Source organism: Rhinatrema bivittatum, chromosome 8 (assembly GCF_901001135.1).
Source record: "Rhinatrema bivittatum chromosome 8, aRhiBiv1.1, whole genome shotgun sequence".
Taxonomy (NCBI): Eukaryota; Metazoa; Chordata; class Amphibia; order Gymnophiona; family Rhinatrematidae; genus Rhinatrema; species Rhinatrema bivittatum.
In genome coordinates, this window is record NC_042622.1 from 4,139,088 (window position 1) to 4,163,228 (window position 24,141).

At 53.0% G+C, this 24,141-nt stretch overlaps 2 protein-coding genes across 5 annotated transcripts in view; one reads left to right on the top strand and one right to left on the bottom strand.

Moving 5' to 3' along the window:
• Positions 1 to 3,815, bottom strand: part of SLC52A3 (solute carrier family 52 member 3) — a 59,275-nt gene extending 55,460 nt beyond the window's left edge. The window contains exon 1 of one of the 2 annotated variants that reach the window (XM_029612078.1): positions 3,571 to 3,815. The gene's annotated coding sequence lies outside the window, so the exon portion shown is untranslated. The remainder of the gene's footprint in view (positions 1 to 3,570) is intronic. The other variant, XM_029612077.1, reaches the window with a different exon arrangement.
• FAM110A (family with sequence similarity 110 member A) lies at positions 1,584 to 23,586 on the top strand. Of its 3 annotated transcripts, none has more exons than XM_029612080.1 (2): positions 1,584 to 1,777; positions 22,114 to 23,586. In XM_029612080.1, the coding sequence occupies exon 2, from the start codon at positions 22,187 to 22,189 to the stop codon at positions 23,105 to 23,107; it is 921 nt and encodes a 306-aa protein (XP_029467940.1). In that variant the 5' UTR covers positions 1,584 to 1,777; positions 22,114 to 22,186; the 3' UTR covers positions 23,108 to 23,586. The 3 variants fall into 3 exon arrangements, with proteins under 3 accessions (XP_029467940.1, XP_029467941.1, XP_029467939.1); XM_029612081.1 differs by having other exon boundaries at positions 1,584 to 1,738; XM_029612079.1 differs by lacking the exon at positions 1,584 to 1,777 and adding an exon at positions 8,582 to 8,944.
• Positions 23,587 to 24,141: the final 555 nt, after the last annotated feature.

Consider the following 24,141-nt stretch of genomic DNA (forward strand, 5'->3'; position numbering starts at 1 on the left):
CTCGTCTCCCAACGGTGAGGCTCACGGGGCTCCTCCCTGTGGGCGGTCCATCTCTTACCTCGGCCCAGGGCCCACACACTAACTAATCCTAACACAGACAAGCTCCTCTCCCCCACAACCACCTGCTTAAGCCCTACTGATACTGTTCTTCACTTGATAAACAAGAGGTTATACACAGTGTTTGACCCGAGAGCATTCTTTATCCCATCATATTACACTCTCCAAAACTGGGGCCCTCTCCTTCACGTTCTGACTCCACTTGCTTGTCTTTTATCCCAAGCTCTGCCAGAACCTGAGCAATCATTGCAGACTATTCTTCTCTTTTAAAGAAACAAACCACTCTCTGTCACCCCCTTCAGCTACTGGAAATCCCCCTCTCATTGTAGGGCTCTCGATCCGTGGCTTCATCCCCAGGGCAATCCTTTGACCCCCACCACCTTCCCCCGATGTGTGCAACCCAAAATCCAGATGCAGATCGGGTTCAGTTCTTCTCTTTCTGGGACGTGACGGAGCCACTGGCTCACCCCAGGGAGTCCCTTTGGAAAGGGCTCCTTAGGCCCAGCTGTTTACATTAGAAAGGCTGTGGGCATCAAAAGCCCAAAATCTGCCAAAAAGGTTTCCTCCAAGTCAGAATGCTCATCATTTAACTCAGGATCTCCTGTAGTGTTGCCCTCGGGGACACCAGATTGCCCCGCCATGGGTAACAACCATGGGAGGGTTAGCATTATCCTCCCCGAGCCTGCATGGCCTGTGGGGGAAGACGACAAAATGGCCGCCATTCCCGTGCTTCCTACATCTCCCACGAGGCACGCTCTGCGCCTTGAGACTTTTTCTTCTGTGTGGGGGGAGAGCCCCGAGCCGCCCTCCCCACCCCGCGGCCTGCGACTTCCCTTTGTGATTGCCAGAGGCCAGGCATCACTTCCCGCTCTCAGCGGCTCTGTCTGCTCCCTGACAGAGCCCTCCTAAACCTGCCGACAATCACGCTGCTCTTCTTTTCTTTACAAGTTGCTTAAAGGGACCAGAAAGCACCAATTTCCTCCAAATCATAAAGGAATACAAAATACTTCAGAGGAGGGGAGGCAGAATGAGCCAGAGGCTAGGGAGGGAGGGAGCCAGCACTACTGGACAGGGCTGCTCGCCCCTACTCTACCAGGAGGCTGGGCCTAAGGCCCCTGGACGTAATCATCCCTTTCTGTCCAGGTGCTTAGCCACCTGCGATGTCTGCTGGAGAGTGAGCGGCTGCAGCTGGCAGTGTCTTACGTACCAGCAGGACTGCAGGGGAGAAAAACCCAATCATCTGCAGAGATCAGGAAAATCTGTTCCCTGGACTATGGACAGGCAATAAACAGGCTTACATCAGCATAACCCCATGGACCCGGCGTGCACCTTACACGCTGAACGTAATCCACTTTGAAGGGCCTGAAAAGTGGAATATACAACTAATCAAAACACTTTTGGGTACTTCAAAGTAATGTAAGCTTCTGTCTGAGGCACTGGAGGGTCAGGTGACTTGCAGCAGGATTCACACCCCAGGTTTCCAGCTCACTGTGCTAACCACTAGGCTACTCTTCCCCTCGGCTACACTCTACCTCTTTCCTTCATCATCCTCTCTTCTGCTGCTCCTCTTCTCCACTCTGTACAACAACCACAAGCAAGAGCAGAGCCTCCTCACCGAACAAACGGGCACTGCTGGCACGAATGGGGTGAGCTTAGCAGCATCCGGACCCGAGTCTGACAGGTCAGAGCGAGCAGCACGGACACTGCCAGCATGAATGGGGTGAGCTTAGTGGCGTCCGAAGCCATGTCGGACAGGTCAGAGCGAGCAGCACGGGCACTGCCGGCACGAATGGGGTGAGCTTAGCTGGAGCCGATTCTGACAGGTCAGAGCGAGCAGCATGGGCACTGCTGGCACAAATGGGGTGAGCTTAGCGACGTCCAGAGCCATGTCTGAAAGGTCAGAGCGAGCAGCACGGGCACTGCCAGCATGAATGGGGTGAGCTTAGCCGAAGCCGAGTCTGACAGGGTCAGAGCGAGCAGCACGGGCACTGCTGGCATGAATGGGGTGAGCTTAGCCTGAGCCGAGTCTGACAGGTCAGAGCGAGCAGCACAGGCACTGCCGGCATGAATGGGGTGAGCTTAGCGGCGTCCGGAGTCACGTCTGACAGGTCAGAGCGAGCAGCACGGGCACTGCCGGCAGGAATGGGGTGAGCTTAGTGGCGTCCAGAGTCACTTCTGACAGGTCAGAGCGAGCAGCACGGGGCACTGCCGGCACGAATGGGGTGAGCTTAGTGGCGTCCAGAGCCGAGTCTGACAGGTCAGAGCGAGCAGCACGGCACTGCCAGCACGAATTGGGTAGCTTAGTGGCGTCCAGAGTCACTTCTGACAGGTCAGAGCGAGCAGCACGGGCACTGCCGGCACGAATGGGGTGAGCTTAGTGGCGTCCAGAGCCGAGTCTGACAGGTCAGAGCGAGCAGCACGGCACTGCCAGCACGAATTGGGTTAGCTTAGCGGCGTCCAGAGCCGAGTCTGACAGGTCAGAGCGAGCAGCACGGGCAATGCCGGCACGAATGGGGTGAGCTTAGCGGCGTCCAGAGCCGAGTCTGACAGGTCAGAACGAGCAGCACGGGCACTGCCGGCACGAATGGGGTGAGCTTAGCGGCGTCCGGAGTCACGTCTGACAGGTCAGGGCGAGCAGCACGGGCACTGCCGGCACGAATGGGGTGAGCTTAGCGGCGTCCGGAGTCACGTCTGACAGGTCAGAGCGAGCAGCACGGGCACTGCCGGCACGAATGGGGTGAGCTTAGCCGGAGCCGAGTCTGACAGGTCAGAGCGAGCAGCACGGGCACTGCCGGCACGAATGAGGTGAGCTTATTGGTGTGCCAGAGCTGAGTCTGACAGGTCAGAAGCGAGCAGCACGGGCACTGCTGGCACAAATGGGGTGAGCTTAGCAGCGTCCAGAGCCGAGTCTGACAGGTCAGAGCGAGCACAGCACGGGCACCTGCCCTCACGAATGGGGTGAGCTTAGCGGCGTCCCGGAGTCACGTCTGTGACAGGTCAGGACGAGCAGCACGGGCCACTGCCGGCCACAAATGGGGTGAGCTTAGTGGCGTCCAGAGCCGAGTCTGACAGGTCAGAGCGAGCTGGCACGGGCACTGCCGGCACGAATGGGGTGAGCTTAGTGGCGTCCGAGCTGAGTCTGACAGGTCAGAGCAGCATCACGGGCACTGCTGGCACGAATGGGGTGAGCTTAGCGGCGTCCGGAAGTCACGTCTGACAGGTCTCAGGGGCGAGCAGCACGGGCACTGCTGGCACGAATGGGGTGAGCTTAGCCGGAGCAGAGTCTGACAGTTCAGAGCGAGGAGCACGGGCACTGCTGGCACGAATGGGGTGAGCTTAGCCGGAGCCGAGTCTGACAGGTCAGGGCGAGCAGCACGGGCACTGCCGGCAGGAATGGGGTGAGCTTAGCCGGAGCCGAGTCTGACAGGTCAGGGCGAGCAGCACGGGCACTGCTGGCAGGAATGGGGTGAGCTCGGTATGCGAAGCTCTTGGCAGTGGTTCGCCCGGACTCACCTGCGGCTCCCAGGGGCTGTGCTGGTGCTAGCGCTGCGCCTCCTCCGCGCCTTGGCAGGAGCCGCTCCGAAAGGGAAAGAAACGCGCCGGGACTCGGTTGCTCTGACGGTTTCTAAGCACCAGGGGGCGCGGGCGCTACGGGCCAATCAGTGCCCTCACCCAACGTGGCCGCCCTCGCTTCATTGCAGCCATTAGTCAAGGCTCCTTCTCATGGGCCCCACAATAAAGATGGCCGCCAACGGCAGCTACAGGCCGCCAAAGGAGCCAAAACACTTCGTGCGCTATGAACATCCACGACCCTTCCCCGAGCCCCGCCTTAACAAGGGACTGGTTCTGATTGGTGCATATCGCGTATCACGTGACATTCTCTATCCAATTCTCTCAAGCGCGCCTTGCACGCGGGACATTCCTTTACAGAGCCGGCATCTGCTGGCGTTACAAGAAATGACGGATGATGGGGGGGTGCGGAGGGGGAGGGAAGAATGGAGGAGGCTGGGTGAGAAAGGACCGGGGATCAGGGAGGAGGAGGAGGTGAGAAGGAGGATCAGAGTGACAGGAGTGGGGTGAGAAAGGAGAGAGTATCAAGAGTGGAGGAGCTGGGGTGAGAAAGAGAGGATGAAAATGGAGGGGGTGGGATGAGAAAGAAGGGAGGATTGGTGGAGGGGCTGGGATAAGAAAGGAGAGGCGATCAGATTGGAGGGGTGGAGGAGAAACGAGGATCAGCATGGAGGGGATGTGGTGAGAAAGGGGAGGGGATCAGAGTGGAGGAGGTGGGGTGAGAAAGGGGAGGGGATCAGAGGGGAGGGTATGAGATGAGAAGGGGCTGAGGTGAGAAAGGGGAGGGGATCAGAGTGGAGGGTATGAGATGAGAAGGGGCTGAGGTGAGAAAGGGGAGGGGATCAAAGTGGAGGGGGTGGGGGTGAGAAAGGGGAGGGGATCAGAGTGGAGGGTGGGGTTCGGTGGGGTGAGAAAGGGGACGGGATCAGAGTGGAGGCGGTGGTGGGTGTGAGAAAGGGGACGTGATTCAGAGTGGAGGCGGTGGGGTGAGAAAGGGGAGGGGATCAGAGTGGAGGAGGTGGGGTGAGAAAGGGGAGGGGATCAGAGTGGAGGAGGTGGGGTGAGAAAGGGGAGGGGATCAGAGTGGAGGGGTGGGGTGAGAAAGGGGAGGGGATCAGAGTGGAGGCGGTGGGGTGAGAAAGGGGAGGGGATCAGAGTGGAGGAGGTGGGGTGAGAAAGGGGAGGGGATCAGAGTGGAGGAGATGGGGTGAGAAAGGGGAGGGGATCAGAGTGGAGGAGGTGGGGTGAGAAAGGGGAGGGGATCAGCATGGAGGGGATGTGGTGAGAAAGGGGAGGGGATCAGAGTGGAGGGGATGTGGTGAGAAAGGGGGAGGGGATCAGAGTGGAGGAGGTGGGGTGAGAAAGGGGAGGGGATCAGAGTGGAGGAGGTGGGGTGAGAAGGGGCTGAGGTGAGAAAGGGGAGGGGATTAGAGGGGTGGGGTGAGAAAGGGGAGGGGATCAGAGTGGAGGGTATGAGATGAGAAGGGGCTGAGGTGAGAAAGGGGAGGGGATCAGAGTGGAGGGGTGGGGTGAGAAAGGGGAGGGGATCAGAGTGGAGGAGGTGGGGTGAGAAAGGGGAGGGGATCAGAGTGGAGGAGGTGGGGTGAGAAGGGGCTGAGGTGAGAAAGGGGAGGGGATTAGAGTGGAGGGAGTGGGTAGCAGAGGGAGCAGAGAGTGTGACAGAAGCACTGAAGTGCTCACAGCTCGGGGAGGAGGCCTGAGGACGTGGCTGCTTCTGTAGCGTGAGATGCAGGACCTGGGCATGATGCCATGACTCTCCCTGGCATTGCCCTTCCGGGGAGCTCCGGGTTACGCTGTAATTATTATTAGGCCAGGACACAAGTGGATGTCCTCTGAGCTCACGACTCTCCCTGGCATTGCCCTTCCGGGGAGCTCCGGGTTACTCTGTAATTATTATTAGGCCAGGACACAAGTGGATGTCCTCTGAGCTCACGACTCTCCCTGGCATTGCCCTTCCGGGGAGCTCCGGGTTACGCTGTAATTATGGATGAGTTCGATGGATGTCCTCTGAGCTCACGACTCTCCCTGGCATTGCCCTTCCGGGGAGCTCCGGGGTGCGCTGTAATTATTATTAAGCCAGGACACAAGTGGATGTCCTCTGAGCTCACGACTCTCCCTGGCATTGCCCTTCCAGGGAGCTCCGGGTTACTCTGTAATTATTATTAGGCCAGGACACAAGTGGATGTCCTCTGAGCTCACGACTCTCCCTGGCATTGCCCTTCCAGGGAGCTCCGGGTTACTCTGTAATTATTATTAGGCCAGGACACAAGTGGATGTCCTCTGAGCTCACGACTCTCCCTGGCATTGCCCTTCCAGGGAGCTCCGGGTTACTCTGTAATTATTATTAAGCCAGGACACAAGTGGATGTCCTCTGAGCTCACGACTCTCCCTAGCATTGCCCTTCCGGGGAGCTCCGGGTTACGCTGTAATTATTATTAAGCCAGGACACAAGTGGATGTCCTCTGAGCTCACGACTCTCCCTGGCATTGCCCTTCCGGGGAGCTCCGGGTTGCGCTGTAATTATTATTAAGCCAGGACACAAGTGGATGTCCTCTGAGCTCACGACTCTCCCTGGCATTGCCCTTCCGGGGAGCTCCGGGTTACTCTGTAATTATTATTAAGCCAGGACACAAGTGGATGTCCTCTGAGCTCACGACTCTCCCTGGCATTGCCCTTCCGGGGAGCTCCGGGTTACTCTGTAATTATTATTAAGCCAGGACACAACTGGATGTCCTCTGAGCTCACGACTCTCCCTGGCATTGCCCTTCCGGGGAGCTCCGGGTTGTGCTGTAATTATTATTAAGCCAGGACACAAGTGGATGTCCTCTGAGCTCACGACTCTTCCTGGCATTGCCCTTCCAGGGAGCTCCGGGTTGCGCTGTAATTATTATTAAGCCAGGACACAAGTGGATGTCCTCTGAGCTCACGACTCTCCCTGGCATTGCCCTTCCAGGGAGCTCCGGGTTACGCTGTAATTATTATTATGCCAGGACACAAGTGGATGTCCTCTGAGCTCACGACTCTCCCTGGCATTGCCCTTCCAGGGAGCTCCGGGTTGCGCTGTAATTATTATTATGCCAGGACACAGCTGGATGTCCTCTGAGCTCACGACTCTCCCTGGCATTGCCCTTCCGGGGAGCTCCGGGTTACGCTGTAATTATTATTAGGCCAGGACACAAGTGGATGTCCTCTGAGCTCACGACTCTCCCTGGCATTGCCCTTCCAGGGAGCTCCGGGTTACTCTGTAATTATTATTAAGCCAGGACACAAGTGGATGTCCTCTGAGCTCACGACTCTCCCTGGCATTGCCCTTCCGGGGAGCTCCGGGTTACTCTGTAATTATTATTAAGCCAGGACACAGCTGGATGTCCTCTGAGCTCACGACTCTCCCTGGCATTGCCCTTCCGGGGAGCTCCGGGTTACGCTGTAATTATTATTAAGCCAGGACACAAGTGGATGTCCTCTGAGCTCACGACTCTCCCTGGCATTGCCCTTCCGGGGAGCTCCGGGTTACTCTGTAATTATTATTAAGCCAGGACACAAGTGGATGTCCTCTGAGCTCACGACTCTCCCTGGCATTGCCCTTCCGGGGAGCTCCGGGTTACTCTGTAATTATTATTAAGCCAGGACACAACTGGATGTCCTCTGAGCTCACGACTCTCCCTGGCATTGCCCTTCCGGGGAGCTCCGGGTTGCGCTGTAATTATTATTAAGCCAGGACACAAGTGGATGTCCTCTGAGCTCACGACTCTTCCTGGCATTGCCCTTCCAGGGAGCTCCGGGTTGCGCTGTAATTATTATTAAGCCAGGACACAAGTGGATGTCCTCTGAGCTCACGACTCTCCCTGGCATTGCCCTTCCAGGGAGCTCCGGGTTACGCTGTAATTATTATTATGCCAGGACACAAGTGGATGTCCTCTGAGCTCACGACTCTCCCTGGCATTGCCCTTCCAGGGAGCTCCGGGTTGCGCTGTAATTATTATTATGCCAGGACACAGCTGGATGTCCTCTGAGCTCACGACTCTCCCTGGCATTGCCCTTCCGGGGAGCTCCGGGTTACGCTGTAATTATTATTAGGCCAGGACACAAGTGGATGTCCTCTGAGCTCACGACTCTCCCTGGCATTGCCCTTCCAGGGAGCTCCGGGTTACTCTGTAATTATTATTAAGCCAGGACACAAGTGGATGTCCTCTGAGCTCACGACTCTCCCTGGCATTGCCCTTCCGGGGAGCTCCGGGTTACTCTGTAATTATTATTAAGCCAGGACACAGCTGGATGTCCTCTGAGCTCACGACTCTCCCTGGCATTGCCCTTCCGGGGAGCTCCGGGTTACGCTGTAATTATTATTAAGCCAGGACACAAGTGGATGTCCTCTGAGCTCACGACTCTCCCTGGCATTGCCCTTCCGGGGAGCTCCGGGTTACGCTGTAATTATTATTAAGCCAGGACACAAGTGGATGTCCTCTGAGCTCACGACTCTCCCTGGCATTGCCCTTCCGGGGAGCTCCGGGTTGCGCTGTAATTATTATTATGCCAGGACACAGCTGGATGTCCTCTGAGCTCACGCAGATATCTGACTTGCACAGCTCAGGGAGTTTGGGGATGAAGGCTGGCCTGTGCTTGCTGATTAATAGGACGGTGGGATTTATGGCTGGGTGTCTGCTGCGAAAGCTTTGCAAGAAATGCAGCTGGAATCAGCCTTGGGTGCAGGAGAGGGCTGTGCCACTTCCTCTGTGCATTCAACAGGAAGTCGGAGAGCTGCCTGGGGGCAGAGGAGGTGGGGACATTTGGAAAAAGAAACTTGTCCTGCCAGATGCTCTCTGATCCCCAGCCCCTTCTCACCCCACCCCTCCCCTCTGATTTCCTGCCCTTTCGTACCCGTAGAATGGGCTCTGCAATAGAAGAGGGTAGGACCCCCCCCCCCTGGAATTGCCTGTATTTACAGTGGCTAAGCCGAGCTCCCTAGGGCAGTGTGTGTGAGGGGGGGGCCCTGGTGAGACCTGCTCCCCGGCATTGCTGGGAAGCAGCTGGGGTTACCCTGTGCTGCCCTGCGCTCTGCTAGGAGAAGGCTTGGGGAGCGACGTGCTTCACTGTGGCTCCATTCAGTTTCAGCATTGAAATAGGATTTTCCAGCCATACAGGAATGCATTTTGACTGCTTGGAGCGAGTCCCTCCCAGAGTGTGTCAGAGGGTGGATCCCCCCTCTCTGCAGGCAGCTCCCAGGAAAGCTCCGGGGAGGGCAAACAGGAAGTTGCTGCAGGAGAGCCAGGTCAGGTGCAGAGCTCCTCAGACGCAGGTAAACCCCCTGCATCAGACCCCCCTCCGGGCCCAGGATATTCTGCGGGGGCTGAGAGCAGGGAGGAATGCGCGGGGCTGCAGGTCATTTTCTGGGAAAGTTTGTTCAGAAAGCAGGGTGGATGTGGGAGGATGACGCGGCTCCCAGGGCCTTGGACGAGAATGCATGGGGGGAGGGGGGGAGAGGAGTTCAGTTTGGGAGGAGGAGGGTCTGCCGCTGTGTGCAGGTGCAGCTCAGTGCAGGTGGTGGATGCAGGAGAAAGCCAGGGGCGAGAAAAGAGGATCCCTAGCTGTGACATCGTATTGTGGCGGACCCCTTAATACTGGATAGAGTTACACTGGGCGGGTAGAGCCCCCAACGTTTTGCCACTCACTGCTGGGGACGTCCATTCTTTTATTTGATTTGATTTATCTTCCGCTCGTTGGCACTTCAAAGCAGATTTCAGGCACTGGGACCAGCAAGAAGAGGGGATCAGAGTGGGGGGTGGGGGGAGAAAGGACTGGGAATCCGAGGGGAGGGGGTGGAGTGAACACAGATAGACATCGTAAAATACCCAGAATGCAGTGCTTTAAGATTCCTTCTAAAAAGTTGGGCAAAACTGAGGCTAAGGTCAATGTCCTCGGGTCAATCGGATTCGCGGAGTGGAGTGGGAAGTTTCCCATTGGGTGAGAGTAACCATCAGTGGGGTTGAGGAGTGGTGTGCCAGGATCAGTCAGCGCAGGGCCAGTGGTGGAAGGAGGAGGCCTCGTGCTCTCTCAATCACGTTGCCTTTCTGCCACGGTTACATGGCCAACCGGTGCCTTACATCAACCAGCAGGAGAAAGCAAGAATCGGGCAGTGGCCCAAGAGACCCAGGAGTTGGTTCACTGGCGACTTGGCAGATAGTTGGTGTGGACAATATACAGGCGGATTTCCTCAGTCAGCAACTGCTGGCAGATGAGGGGATGCCCTCATCCGAATTAAATGGGGAATGCCCCACATAGACTTAAAGGCATCGCGACACCTGGCGTTCACAGTCGCAGGCAGGTGGCATCGACGCCCTGGTCCTACCCTGGCCTTGGGGGATTCTGCTTTGTGTTCCCTCCATGACCACTGGTGGCCAAGGTGCTACGAAGGGGATTCCAGTGGCTGCAGAGTTACCCAGAGTTCAAGGACCTGGTCAGTCTGGCTGTAGACTCTTTGTCAGGGTCCTATAGTTTCGGATCAGGCGGCTTGAAAGGATGGACGTGTTATTCTACGGTTGTCAGCACAACTTACGTGAGGATTTGGAGGATATTCAGGGAGGGAGGCCTCTCCATGCCTTGGCTGCCCATATTTTTACTTTCCTACAGAAAGGGTGCAAGTGGTGGCTTTGGGCTGTCTTGGGGTGACGCGCAGGGGGTTGCCATGGCTGCATATCCGAATGTTGTTCGGTTTCTTTGGGGAGCGAAACTTTTCGTCCCCCCGTGCAGAAGCTTTGTCCCTTTGGTTCTAAGGGGGATATTTGCGGCTCCATTTGAATCGCTGCAGAGGGCGACTGTAAAGGATTTAACCCTGAAGGCAGTTTTTCTGGTGCCAATTTGTTCCGGCAGAAGGATTTCGGACTCGGGGTTTCATTACTCACAGTGCCTTCCTTTCTTCCATCTCAATCAAACTGTGGCACTTCTGGCTTTTCCAAATGTGGATGCATCCGCGCCTGGGGGTGAGACTAGTGTAACGGAGATATTTCAAGGTCATTAATAGTTTTCCCGTTGATAGCAGGGCTGAATTAGCCATACTGTCATACTGGGAACTGTCCATCAGGGCCCAGGAGGCGGAGCTTTGTAGTAGATACAGAGCTTTGCTCTGTGCGGCTGCGCGTGCCTTCCTGCTCAGAAAACCAGTCTCTCCTCAGTCTGTTTTTCCACGCGCGGGAGCGCATGCAGAGCTGAAGTTCTCCTCAGCAAAACCTACAGATAGAGAGAAGATGTCTAAAAAGCAAGATCCGAGGCCCTCGGGATTCAAGCCCTGCACTTGTGGCAAGATTATGTCCATAACTGATGGACATGATCGATGCTACAGGTGCCTGGGGCCGGATCACCAGCAGGCCACATGCAAGCACTGCGGCAGGATGTCGCCGCGTGCTCACCGGCAGAGGGCCCAAAAGCTTCAATTGCTTTGGGGCGAAGGATCGGGTGGTGCCACACCATCGGAGCCACACTCTTCGCCTGGCCCGGACCATCACCGGACGACCCCGGTAAGGAGAGCAGCGTCCGTTGAACCTTCCACCTCCAGGACTGGAGGCCTGGAAACTGGCCATCGTGCCCGGAGTCCAAGCCGCGACCTGCGCGACTCACAGTGGCAAGGCCGAGGTGCAAAATAAGTCACGAAGCACAGAGGAGGGGATTCGCACCGGCTGGTGCTGAAGAGCATCACCCGTGGGTCAGCGGTGACGACATCGACGATGCTCGAGGCAAAAGCGTCGAGTTGCAGAGCGCCGGGGGTGCCGGGATCGATGCACAAGGAGAAATATGTGCCGAAGACCAACGCGCCAAGGGGGCAGACGCTCCAACCGGCACCGGAAGCAAGAACGCTGACGCAATCGGCGCCGATACCGACCCAGGGGACGTCAAAATGATCGGGGCCAAAGCCTATGACGCAAACATTGGCACCGAAGCCTCAGAGCTCGAAGCATTAGACGCACAAGCAGAGAATTTCTGGGACGGAGCACCCAAAACGCCATACAAAGGTGGCACAGACCATCGGAAAATGGTCAACAACACCTGAGTCGCTGTTGGAAAGCCGATGCACGTCCCTACATCCCCCACACAGCTGGGGGAGGGATGAGAAACACAGAAAGCAAGGGAGACTGAAGTACTGGGCTCCGGCAGGACCAAGCACATCGGCGGAAACCTCCCCGAGACAAGAGCACCTTAGTCCTAGGGTGTCGGAAAGGTCAGGGTCCCCAAGGAGTGGGGGGTATGGCAGATCATCTACCCACATGGAAGAGGAGTATGTCTGGATCACATCCTCGTCTTTGCCCTCCCTGGTAGGAAAATCGCCGGTTCAATCATGGGGTTCCGATAACGGCACGGATGACTCGGATCCAGATCAACCAGTGCCAAAGAAGCAAAGATTGGAGTTGGGGACAACACCCACAGAACCACCCATCAGTGGCGCATTCCGGAAGCCGAAAATGCCCCCACAGACGAAGGAAGCTTTCTCACAGCTCTCCACCGCCTTGGTGGGTTTCTTTGAAATCCTAGACTCCACTTTCCACCTCTCGCCATCCTCTAAAGGAAGCACGCCCCCTTCCCCTCAGAGGGAAGCAGAGCCGTAACTGAGCACATCCTTCGCAGAGACTCCCAAAGGTCTCTCCCCACGGGCTCCTCTCCCACCTGCACCCATACCTCCCAGAGGGGTGAAGTCACCCACGGTAGGGGACTCGGAATCACCACCGTCCCCATCATCATCCGCGGGATACCCTTCCAATCCCCCAGAGGATGCAGCGGAACCATACTCTCTTACCCGAAAGATCTCTCTTACCCGAAATTCTTGGATAAGATGGGAACCCTTCTCAACCTAGAGGTACAGAAGGTACCCGACCCACGGGCAGAACCACTGGGAATCCTAAAAATTTGTGATGTTCCAGCGGAACCTACCACACTTCTGTCGCACAAGATACTTGACTCCGTGCTAGAGAAGATGTGGGAGTCCCCTTACACAACAGCACCAGTATCCAGGAAATTAGATTTAAAATTTCGCATGCAAAAATCCCAGTTTTATTCTACCCCTCAGCTTCCACACTCGTCGCTGGTTGTGGAGTCAGCGATGCAGCGAGCCAAGAGATCCAAATTACATGGCTCGGCACCGCCGGGAAAGGAGCAGCGCCTGTTGGATGACTTTGGAAAAAAGGCGTACCAATCTTCCATGCTTTCGACTCGGATCAGCCAGCACCAATTCTATCTGGTGCAGTATCTGTACGAGAGTTTGCAGACCTTGAAAGGGGCGCTGCTCGACTTTGACGCGGCCACGGAGGCAGTACACCTTCCAATTCAAAACTTGGAAGAAGGGATCCGTCACCTCCTCCGGACGGTGTATGAGGGTTTTGAGTCATCGGCGTGCACTTTAGCGTCAGCTATCGCTGCCCGCAGAATGGTCTGGCTCAGATCCAGTGCCATTAGAGAAGAATTACACGAACGGCTGGCAAACATTCCATGTAAGGGGGATAATCTCTTCAGGGATAAGTTTCAGGAGACGGTGGCCAATCTCAAGGACCAGGCGGTGGCAGTCCAATCATTCACTGATAACCCGTCTTTCACACCGCGGAGGTATTACACACCTCCTGCAGACAATCATATACTCGGCGACCATTTCACCCGTACCAGCAGAGCCGGCCGGTACCATATAACCCCCCACAGCAGGTAACATCGCAAACTCCTCTCCCCAGATGAGGAAGACCGAGACCGCAACAGCAACCACCTCAACAACCGCAAGTAATTGCAAAATCGACAACCTCATTTTAGTGCTGCTGCCATCATCGCTACCACCGTACCTGCCGGGCAGGATTGTATTATGCCTACCGTACTGGGAAGCCATCACGACGGACCAATGGGTTCTGGAAATAGTAAGACAGGGATATCAACTCCATTTCAAAGTCAAACCCACTCTACCACACCTGTTGCCGCCCCAGGCTCGGGCTCGGCAACCGCAGTTACAACAAGAAATCACATCCCTCCTCCACCAGCGAGCGTTCCGGCAAATTCCAACTCGGACTCGCGACAAGAGATTCTACTCACCATATTTCCTAATTCCCAAGAAAACAGGTGGCATGAGACCCATCCTGGATCTCAGAGAATTGAACAAACACTTGATCAAAGAGAAATTCAAAATGGTTTCCCTGAAGACAATGTTACCGCTTCTGCAACCCAAGGATTGGATGTGTTCCATAGACTTGAAAGATGCCTATACGCATATTCCAATGCACCAGTCGTCATGGCAATACCTGTCGTTCCAATTTCAGAATTGACATTACCAATAACGGGTACTCCCCTTTGGACTCTCAGCGGCCCCCAGAGTCTTCACCAAGTGCATGGCAGTGGTGGTGGCACACCTTCGTCAACGGGGCATAACGATTTTCCCCTATTTGGACGATTGGCTGATTGTGGCTTCCGACCCCAAAATTCTCAACAACGACCTACATCAAACCATTCAGTTCCTAAACAGTTTGGGGATCCTCATCAATTTTCAGAAATCCATGCTCGTTCTGACACAATCGATTCAGTTCATAGGAGCGACTCTCGACATCATCCGAGCCAGAGAGTTCCTACCAAAAGAAAGGAGGCTAGACATGTGCCGCCTCTTTCAAGCCACAGGGCTACTCAAGACATCATCGGCGAGACAAATACTAACCGTCCTGGGGCATATGGCAGCTGCCATTTACACCGTTCCCAACACATGACTCCACATGCGTCGACTACAATGGGGACTCAAGAGACAATGGAAGCAGCACACACAACTGCTATCAACCCGGTGAAATTCGCTCAGGCAATGCTACGGGATATACAGTGGTGGCTCCGAGGGATGAATTTACGGACGGGAGCGTTGTTCTCCACTCCCCAGCACAATACAGTCCTTACCACAGATGCTTCCCGGAAAGGCTGGGGGGCACACCTGGACCACCTACAAACACAAGGTCTGTGGTCGCCACAGGAACAAGTCCTACAGATCAACCTTTTGGAACTCAGAGCGATAAAAAACGCCCTGCAGACGTTCCTTCCATACTTAAGAGGCCGCAGAATGATGGTCTACACCGACAACCAAGTCGCAATGTACTATATCAACAAACAAGGAGGGTCCAGTTCCTGGTCCCTTTGCAGGGAAACCCTGCAAATCCTGGAACATGAGACTCGTCACTCCATATGTCTGCAAGCAACTTACCTACCGGGAGTGGTCAACACTCAAGCCGACCGCCTTAGCAGAATATTTTACCCACACGAATGGACACTCAATCAACAGGTGGTGGACAAGTTGTTCCAGGCGTGGGGGGAACCGACCATGGACCTTTTCACCACAGAATTCAACACGAGACTTCCTTGTTTTTGTTCTGTTTGGGCCAGCGACATTCGGATAGCTCAGGATGCATTCCTCCTACCATGGACGGAACCCCTCATGTATGCATTCCCTCCGATTCCCCTCATAACACGTACCATACAAAAGTGTATACAAGATGCAGCACAACTGGTCTTGATCGCACCTGCATGGCCATGTCAACCGTGGTACACTCATCTACTTCATCTGTCAGTAGAATATCCAATACTACTACCGGACAAGGAAGAACTTCTGACGCAAAACGAAGGAACCCTGTTACATCCCATGCACAACTCCCTGCACCTGACGGCGTGGAGATTGAACGGTTCCTATGGAATGAAAAAGGTATATCGCAATCAGCGCAAACGATTTTTCTAGCATCAAGGAAGCCCTCTACCCGTAGAAACTATAGTTTCAAGTGGAAGCGGTATAGGACTTGGTGCTCCTCGGAGGGGATATCTCCCTCGGATTGCTCTCCAGAGAAATTACTGGATTACCTTCACTCCTTGTATCAAACGGGCCTCGCCACCTCGTCGATCAGAGTACACCTCAGTGCCATAGCCGCTTACCACAGGCCATACAATGGACAACCCATTTCTGCTCATCCGTTCATTTCAAGATTTCTGAAAGGCCTCATTCATCTTCGACCTCCCATTGCAAAGCCTCCGATTCCGTGGAATATCAACTTGGTGCTAGAACAATTAATGGTGGCACATTTGAACCAATGGAGGAGGCTCACATCAAATACCTAACCTGGAAAGTGATATTTCTCATCGCTCTGACGTCAGCCTGCAGAGTGAGTGAACTGCAGGCGTTGGTACACTACTCTCCATACCTGCAATTCTTTCATAACAAGGTAGTACTTCGAACTCATCCATCGTTCCTACTGAAAGTAATCACTCAATTCCATTTGAATCAATCCATCGAGTTACCAACGTTCTTCCCCAAACCGCATCAGAACGATAGGGAGAGATTGTTGCACACCTTGGACTGCAAAAGGGCGTTGGCATAAACAATGCACACAGTCGGAGACTAGGGTGTCACAATTGTTTGTTTCTTTCAATCCAAACGTGTCAGGGCTTCCAGTAGCAAAGCGGACTATATCAAGTTGGATTGCCCAATGCATTCAGTTTTGTTACCACAAAAGGAACCTAAGTTTACCTTCTCACCCAAAGGCACACCAAGTGAGAGCAATGTCCACCTCACTTGCTCATCTTGCGCAAGTACCACCAATAGACATATGTAAGGTGGCGACATGGTCTTCATTACATACGTTCACGTCACACTACTGCCTAGACCAACAGACGTCGAATGACGCCAACCTGGGGAAGGTGGTTTTACAGACGATATCTTCCTGATCTGCAACTGACTATCCACGCTTGGGATCACGCCAAAAAAAAAACAAAAGAAAAGGACAGAGAAAAGAATGAGGACAAAGACAGTCTTCATAAACAGTGCTGTAAATGTGTGAACAGGAGCTTAGGACTCCCATGACAGCATGGTTAATTCAGCCCTGCTATCAACGGGAAAAAGCAAGTTTGCTTACCGTAAACGGTGTTTCCGTAGATAGCAGGATGAATTAGCCATGCTGACCCACCCAGCTCCCTGGATAGTCAACAAGTTCTAAACATCTGCTACATCGCAGACTGAGGAGAGACTGTTTTTCTGCACGGGAAGGCACGCGCAGCCGCACAGAGCAAAGCTCTGTTTCTACTACAAAGCTCCGCCTCCTGGGCCCTGATGGACAGTTCCCATGACAGCATGACTAATTCATCCTGCTATCTACAGAAACAACGTTTACAGTAAGCAAACTTGCTTTTCAGGATGTCGGATCATCTTTCTCTGCTTTGGAGTGGTCTACGGAAATGGTATGAGGTGTACAAATCGACCATTGCGCGTTGGCTGAAGGAAGCTATAAGCTCGGCTCACATCTGTCGGGGTCGTCCTGTACCAGATGGCTTAAGGGCTCACAGATCACCTCCTTGGCCAAAGGTGTTGCTGCAAGAGATTTGTCGGGTGGCTACTTGGAAGTGTTTGCAGACCTTTGCTAGCATTATCACTTGGATGTCCAGGCTCTGGAGGCCATGGGCTTTGGTGAAAGTGTTCTATGAGTGGGATTGTCACGGACCCACTCTGTTTAGAGGAGCTTGGGTACATCCCAGGAGTCTGGACTGATCTGGGTATGAACAGGAAAGGAAAATTGCTTCTTACCTGCACAGATCAGTCCAGAGTCCCAGCCATTTGGGAGAGTCTGCTCATACTGACAGTTTATATATAATGAAGAATTGTTGAGGGGTTCTCCTTTTCTTATTGTTGGAAAGGATGTTCTATTTTGGGACTTCATTCCTCCTGCTCGTTAAGGAGGATTGTGTCTGTTTAATTAGTGCTTACATATATTCATCTTGGCTTGGCTACAGGTCAATACTGAGGGACTGCAGGTGGCACGCTGGGTTATGCGGCATTAGCCGCATACTTGGATTCACTTTTCAATGTCCATTTAAGCCCCTGACGAAGAATAAACTTCGAAACACCAGCGGTGTCGGGCAAGCCAACAAAGCGCGAGCAGTTGGGATTTCATTTTTTCCACTGAAAAGATAAGTGGATTTATTCTCTTTAAGAAAGATGTTGGACATTCAGTGAAAAGAGATTAGTGAAAATATTACCTAAAAGAAAAAAGATAAAAAAAATTTTAAAAAAAGGAAAAAATTCTATAAAATATCTGTTGTTGTAAAATCAAGCGGCAGTGTTCAATGATGGTCTTTTAAAAAATGGGTTATCCTGTGATCCTACTATGAATGGGCAGCCGAATCGGCAATTGTACATAAAAGTTAAAAACGCCGGTAGGCGGAAGTGTGCATTAGCCCACAAATGAGGATAAACCCTATTGCAATGAACCATATGACATATGTGACTTTTTTGGTTATTGTGGTTATCATGTCACATTTTTCTCCAGTTCTTTTTCTTCTATAGGGTTATGTACAGTGTCAGTGAAACTTTCTCTGTCTCCATCTGCTGGCAGGGAGGCAAAACCCAGGAGTCTGGTACTACAGGAATGAAAATTAGCAGTCAAGAACCAATTTTCCTTTCTGCAAGACAATCTCTGTTTTTGTGTTTAAAACTTTGCCATTATTGCAACCACCAGTCCAAGTTGTAGGCTGAACTGTCTTCCAGGGTTTGGGTTCATCTGAGCTAGAGATTGTTTCCAGTCAGAAGACGCCTTTTTCTCATGGCATTGCCCGTTCAGCCACAGAGGGGAGAAATGTCCCTCTCTAGTAAAGGAAGCCCTCTGGGCCCAGTCCACTTCCCCATCAGAGTGCCCTGAGCAGTGCCTGGACTTGCTTTCGTTTTATGACCCTAGGAGAGGTTACGAGTGTTTCTTTCAGTGCTCATCTCCTTGCTTTTATTGGGGCCGATGTAATAAGGTGCACTGAAGCTGCTGCGGGTTTGTGCGCGCCTAAACGCGCGTTTTCCCGCACAAAGAAGAAGGATTTTGTGCGCGGGAAATAAGCATGTACAAGCACGCTTACAAACCCGCGGTGGCATGCAAAGGAGGCGATTATCTATTTACGAGCAATGCAGGGAGATCGTGTTAGTGCGGGGTCAGGGCAGGAGGTAAGCGAAAGCGCCAGTGTGGAGATCGGATTTTTGTTGCTTTTACGGGTCAGCCAAGCGACGGATGGAAGGGGTAGAGAGAAGGCAACTTCTCAATAAGGCAGAATCCCCAGTCTGCATTTTATACTCTCGCTGACGGTCGGAGTCCGATCATGAATGGTTAGATCAGGAGAAGTACTGCACTTCTCTGAATACAATCCAAGAGCAATGTGCAGTCAGACTTTATGAAGAATCCACACAGAGCCAGAGAATCAGTACGGCAACTCCACCATTCACAAATTGCAAGGGATCCAAAATTTTAAGAGACCCCCGACACGGTCCCGTGTTTCGCCGTGCGGCTGCATCGGGAGGGACAACGAAGGAATTTCAATATCTATAACACAAAAGAAACTGAATTGTGGAACCAGAGAAAAAGAAAGGAAACTGCTTACTGATATCATATTATTTAAACTTACCTTAGTCGCAATTTAGTGCACAACTTTACCGGGAGTGCACCGGAGCAATACAACAAACCAACTTTTAAAGCTGAAAAGGCGCGAGAACAGTAGGTAAAAACGGACCTGACAGGGAACTATGAAAGACTAACAGTAACAGTATAATGGAGAAAACGGACCTGACAGGAAACCAAACGGGGCTCAGCTATGCAGAGTGTATATCCATTTCTGTTCCCGAAGGATTAAAATTTCCACCCCGACGTCAGTTACACAAAATGTAAGATCTGAGATGTGGTGTGAAAAAGCAAGCCAATGAGCAACAAGGGGAGCATTTTCCTTTTGGATGTTTAAACCAGAGCGATGCTCAGTTATTCTAGTTTTTCTCATGCGGGTAGTTTTACCGACATAAATTTTCTGACAGGGACAACTAATAATATAAATTACTCCGGATGTAGAACAATCTGAAGTAAAATGTAATGGAAAACGTTTTAGTGTAGAAGGATGACAGAATGTGTCTAACGACAGCGAATGAGGGCAAACGGAACATGATCCACAAGGACCATGACCTTTGAAGGTCTGTGACGGAGATCTCCGTGGAGTTAACTCTGAATGCACCAAAAGGTCTCTAAGGTTCTGCCCGCGGTGGAAAGTGAATCGAATCGGATTAGAAAAGCTTTGATGTAGAGAAAGAATTGGCCAAAGACGGCGAATAATGGAGATAAGGTGGTGCTATGGGTGGAGAACGGTAAAATACAATTAATTACCCCCTCAGAGGAACGTGATTGGGGTAGAAAAAGGAGCTCTCTGTTCGCGAATAAAGCGCGTTTAAAAGCTTTCTTTAGGAATGAGAAAGGGTATCCTCTCGTTCTAAAACGGGTGATCATTTGTTGGGCTTGTAAAATGTAGTCAGACTTTGTGGAGCATAAACGGCGAAGTCTTAAAAACTGACCAAACGGGATATTGTTTTTAAGTATTCAGGGATGGGGACTATTAAAAGATAGTAAGGTGTTACGATCTGTATCTTTCCTGTGAATGGATGTGACCAATGATTTAGAATCTGCAGAGATACGTATGTCTAAAAAAGAAATGGAAGAATGATGAATTGCAAATGTTTATTGCAATAATTTAGCCAATCAAGAAAAACAAAAAATTGAACATCAGTTCCTGTCCACAGTAGAAAAATATCATCAATGTAACGAAGCCACAAGGGGATCATTTTAAACCAGTCAGAGGAATAGATATGTTTATCTTCAAAATTTGATACATATGGGGCGGATTTTAAAAGGGTTACGCGCATAAGTTATGCGCGTAACCCTTAAAAAACCTCCCTGCACGCGCCGAGCCTATTTTGCATAGGCTCGGCGGTGCGCGCAAGCCCCGGGACGCGTGTAAGTTCCGGGGCTTTGCTGGGGGGAGGGGGTGTGTTGGGGGCGGCGCGACGTTCGGGGCGTTCCAGGGGCCTGGTGCCAGCCCAGGGGTGTCCGGAGGGCGTGGCCGAGGCCTCCGGACCAGCCCCCGGGTTGGGTGATGGTGCGCCAGCGGGCCACTGGCGCGCGCGTGTTACGCCTGCCTCAAGCAGGCGTAACTTTTGCGATAAAGGTAGGGGGGGTTTAGATAGGGCTGGGGGGGGGTTAGGTAGGGGAAGGTGGGGGGAGGTGGAAGGAAAGTTCCCTCCGAGGCTGCTTCGATTTCGGAGCGGCCTCGGAGGGAACGGGCAGCGCGCGCAGGGCTCGGCGCGCGCAAGGTGCACAAATGTGCACCTTGCGCACGCCGACCCCGGATTTTACAAGATACACGCGGCTATGCACGTATCTATTGAAATCCGGCGTACATTTGTTTGCGCCTGGTGCGTGAACAAAAGTACGCGCTCACGCTTTTTTTTTAAATGTACCCCGTAGGCAAGCTAGGCTAGGGGCCATGCTGGCACCCATAGCAGTGGCCTGTACTTGCTGGTAATGTACCGAGGCAAATACAAAGTCATTTTTCGTTAGAGCTAACCTTGTAATGGTGATCAAAACATCAGTTGGGATACGGTTGGGAGCCGGAGGGGAATTTAGAATCTCTTCAGTAAGAAGAAGAGCCTCTTCTTGTGGTCTATTAGAGTAGAGTGAGATAAAAAAGAACGATTCAGAAGGAATGGGAAAATCTTGCAAAATTGTAATGAGATGCGAGGAGTCTCTTATATATGAACGGCATTTTGATACAAAGGGCTGGGGAAATGATCAATAAACTTGGATAAAGTTCAAGTAAGGAGCCAATTCCGGAAACTATAGGGCGTCCCGGGGGGGTTTCAAGAGATTTAGGGTATAAACGATAGGGGTGGTGGGATGTTCGCTTCCCTGGCGGTTATAAATCTCCGATCGAGGGCTTTGGTAGCTACTTCCTTTATGTATTTCTGTAGTGGACAAGTCGGATCTGATGGTAATGGATATGGCTCTATCCACCTTCACATCCACTTCTGGACCACTAATTTAGTCATTTTTTCGAAAAAGAAAGGCTTTTGCCTCGAGAATCAATCACGAGAGTTCACCTGCCGAAGTGTGCGCGCGGGTTTCTGCACAGGGCCATGATCACGCATCACTGCGCGCGTTGCTGTGCGTGGATTTTATGCACAATCCTAATTAGCAGCCGTTATTACTTCCCACGCTTCCACTGTTTCTTGCCACCCGCGTGGCCTTCAGGTGGGGTCTTCTCACATGGGCCCCCTGTTTAGTAACTCCTTAGAGAACCCATTCACCTTTAACGCGCCGCCTTCATGCGAGTCACGCCGCAGCCGCAGCGCCTCCAGTCCCCCTCCCAGCCTTTCATGCTCACCCCTTACTGCTTTGGTCCTGCAGCCAGAGTTTGCAAGGTCAGCACCGTCCCTCCTCCATGAGGTTCGCGCCTCGGGCCCCGAGGGAATCCCTAGCCGCCCCCTCTCCCCCAGAACAAGGAATCGTAGAGTGGTCGTCTCGTGAGCCTGTGGTGTTTGGGGTAAGGATGCCGTCACGTAGTGCTGCGATGTGGGGGTGCAGGGCCTGCTTCCCTCTGCAGAGCGCGCCTCCCTCACTTCTTTTTCCTTGTTTCTGTTTGCAGGGTGCGGATGCGGTTTCCCTGGGACCCTCACACGGCCGGGCACTGCTGACCGTGACCCTGAGCTGCGTTCACCATGCCTACAGAAACATCCCACAAGTCCAGCTCTGTCCCCTACTCCTCAGCCAAACAGCTCCACCTCCTCAGGCTGGCAGAGAGCGTCACCCGCAAACCCAGCGCCGTGGAGCGGCTTGAGGCTGACAAAGCCAAGTACGTAAAGAGCAAGTGGGTGGCGAGCACCCGTCAGGAGCCGGTGAGGCCACAGCATCGACCACTGTTCACCTCGGTGGTGCGGAAAGCTCTCCTGCCCTCAAGCCACAGCATGGAAAGCAAGGCTCCAAGGACATCCCTCAATCTGCAAATACTCCACAACCTCATCAATGTGTCTCCAGTGCAGCTGGACACTGCCCCCTGTGATGGACCTCTGCCCCTGGACACTGGTACCCAAGGGAGGGCACAGGTGCCAGCCGGAGGCCGAAACAAGCACCCTGGGAGTGCCTCTGGCTTGCTGTCCGTCCGGCGGGTGGATGTCCGGCCCAGTACAGTCATGCAGCCTCAGCTCTCCTCGGGCATCTTGGTTTCTCCAAGCAAGTGCGAGCTCTCATGTGTCTCCCCAAGGAAGCCCCCCAACACTGAGCAAATGAGCAGCCCCAGAAAGCAGCCCTTGCTGGGCCGCTCTAAATCAGACCTGAGTGACCGCTTTTCTCGGGCCACCGTTGACCTTGAGCGCTTCTTCAATTACTGCGGCCTGGCGCCTGAGGAGCTGCAGAGCGTGAGCCCTGAGCACGTGGCACGCGCGAGCTCTGACGTTATATCTGGCACGTGCCGGAGCTGGAGCTGCACCGACAATGCCGGAGGCTCAGAGTGTGCCCGTTCCCGGCACAGCAGAGAGAGCCGGCAGCAGCAGCAGCCGCGCGCCATCTCCATCATCGAGCGGAATGCCCGCGTCATCAAATGGCTCTATGGACTGCGGCAGGCAAAGAGCACTGAACCGTAAGCAAGCAGCGACGGCTCCCACAGCGGGGCACAGACTGTAAATGCGGCCAGGGAGCAGGTCTGGCTGGTTCTGGCTGAGGCAACAGGAAGTGAAACTGTGAGCTGTCACTGGGGAGAAGTCTCCTCACTGTAATCCTCTGATTTCTCCTTGCACTTCTGTTCAGGTTTCTGTGTTTTCAGAATGGTTATTTGACATTTCCAGGTTTTGTTTGTGCTAATGAGTTTGGGAGTTGTAAATCCCTCTTCTCAGGTGCCTGCACGGATCGGACTCCTCCAGGTGTCTGATGTTTAATGCAGGAGGATCCCAGCTCAGGGGCGCTGCATAAGGAGCTGATTCTTGCCATTCACACTAAGAGATTTCTAATCTAAACTGAGCAGGCATCTTTTTTCTGCATTTTTACTTCTGTTGGTCACAGTCGATCCTTTCCAGGTAATGACTGAAAATCAAAGGTCAGGAATAAAAGAGAACTCTTGGATGCATCTCAAACAGAAAAATCTTCTTTCTAGGAGCTTTAGGACCTGATTTTCAAAAACATTTACAGGGTAAAATTAGGTTTTCCCCATGCAATCCTCTGCACATGTGAGAGTAACATAACAGCAGCGATTCTATGTGCATCCACCCGAACTAGATCAAAGTGGGCTTTTCAAAATTACTACAATATACCGTACGCAGTTGAGTTGGCAAGAGGTTTTACCTGCATTAAGCGAACTGAACATGATAAATGGCTAAGATAGTATCTCACATAAATTTAAATGTGTAATTCCTTTGAAATTTCACCTGTGAGTCTGACAGCTAAGCAGGAGGCAGTGTAAGGAATGGTGCAGGATTACTGGATATAATGGGAGTTCACAGCTCCTGCAGTCCCAGTCTCTCCCAGCAGGAGGCAGTGTAGGGAATGGTGCAGGATTACTGGATATGAGGGGAGGTCACAGCTCCTGCAGTCCCAGCCTCTCCCAGCAGGAGGCAGTGTAGGGAATGGTGCAGGATTACTGGATATAATGGGAGGTCACAGCTCCTGCAGTCCCAGCCTCTCC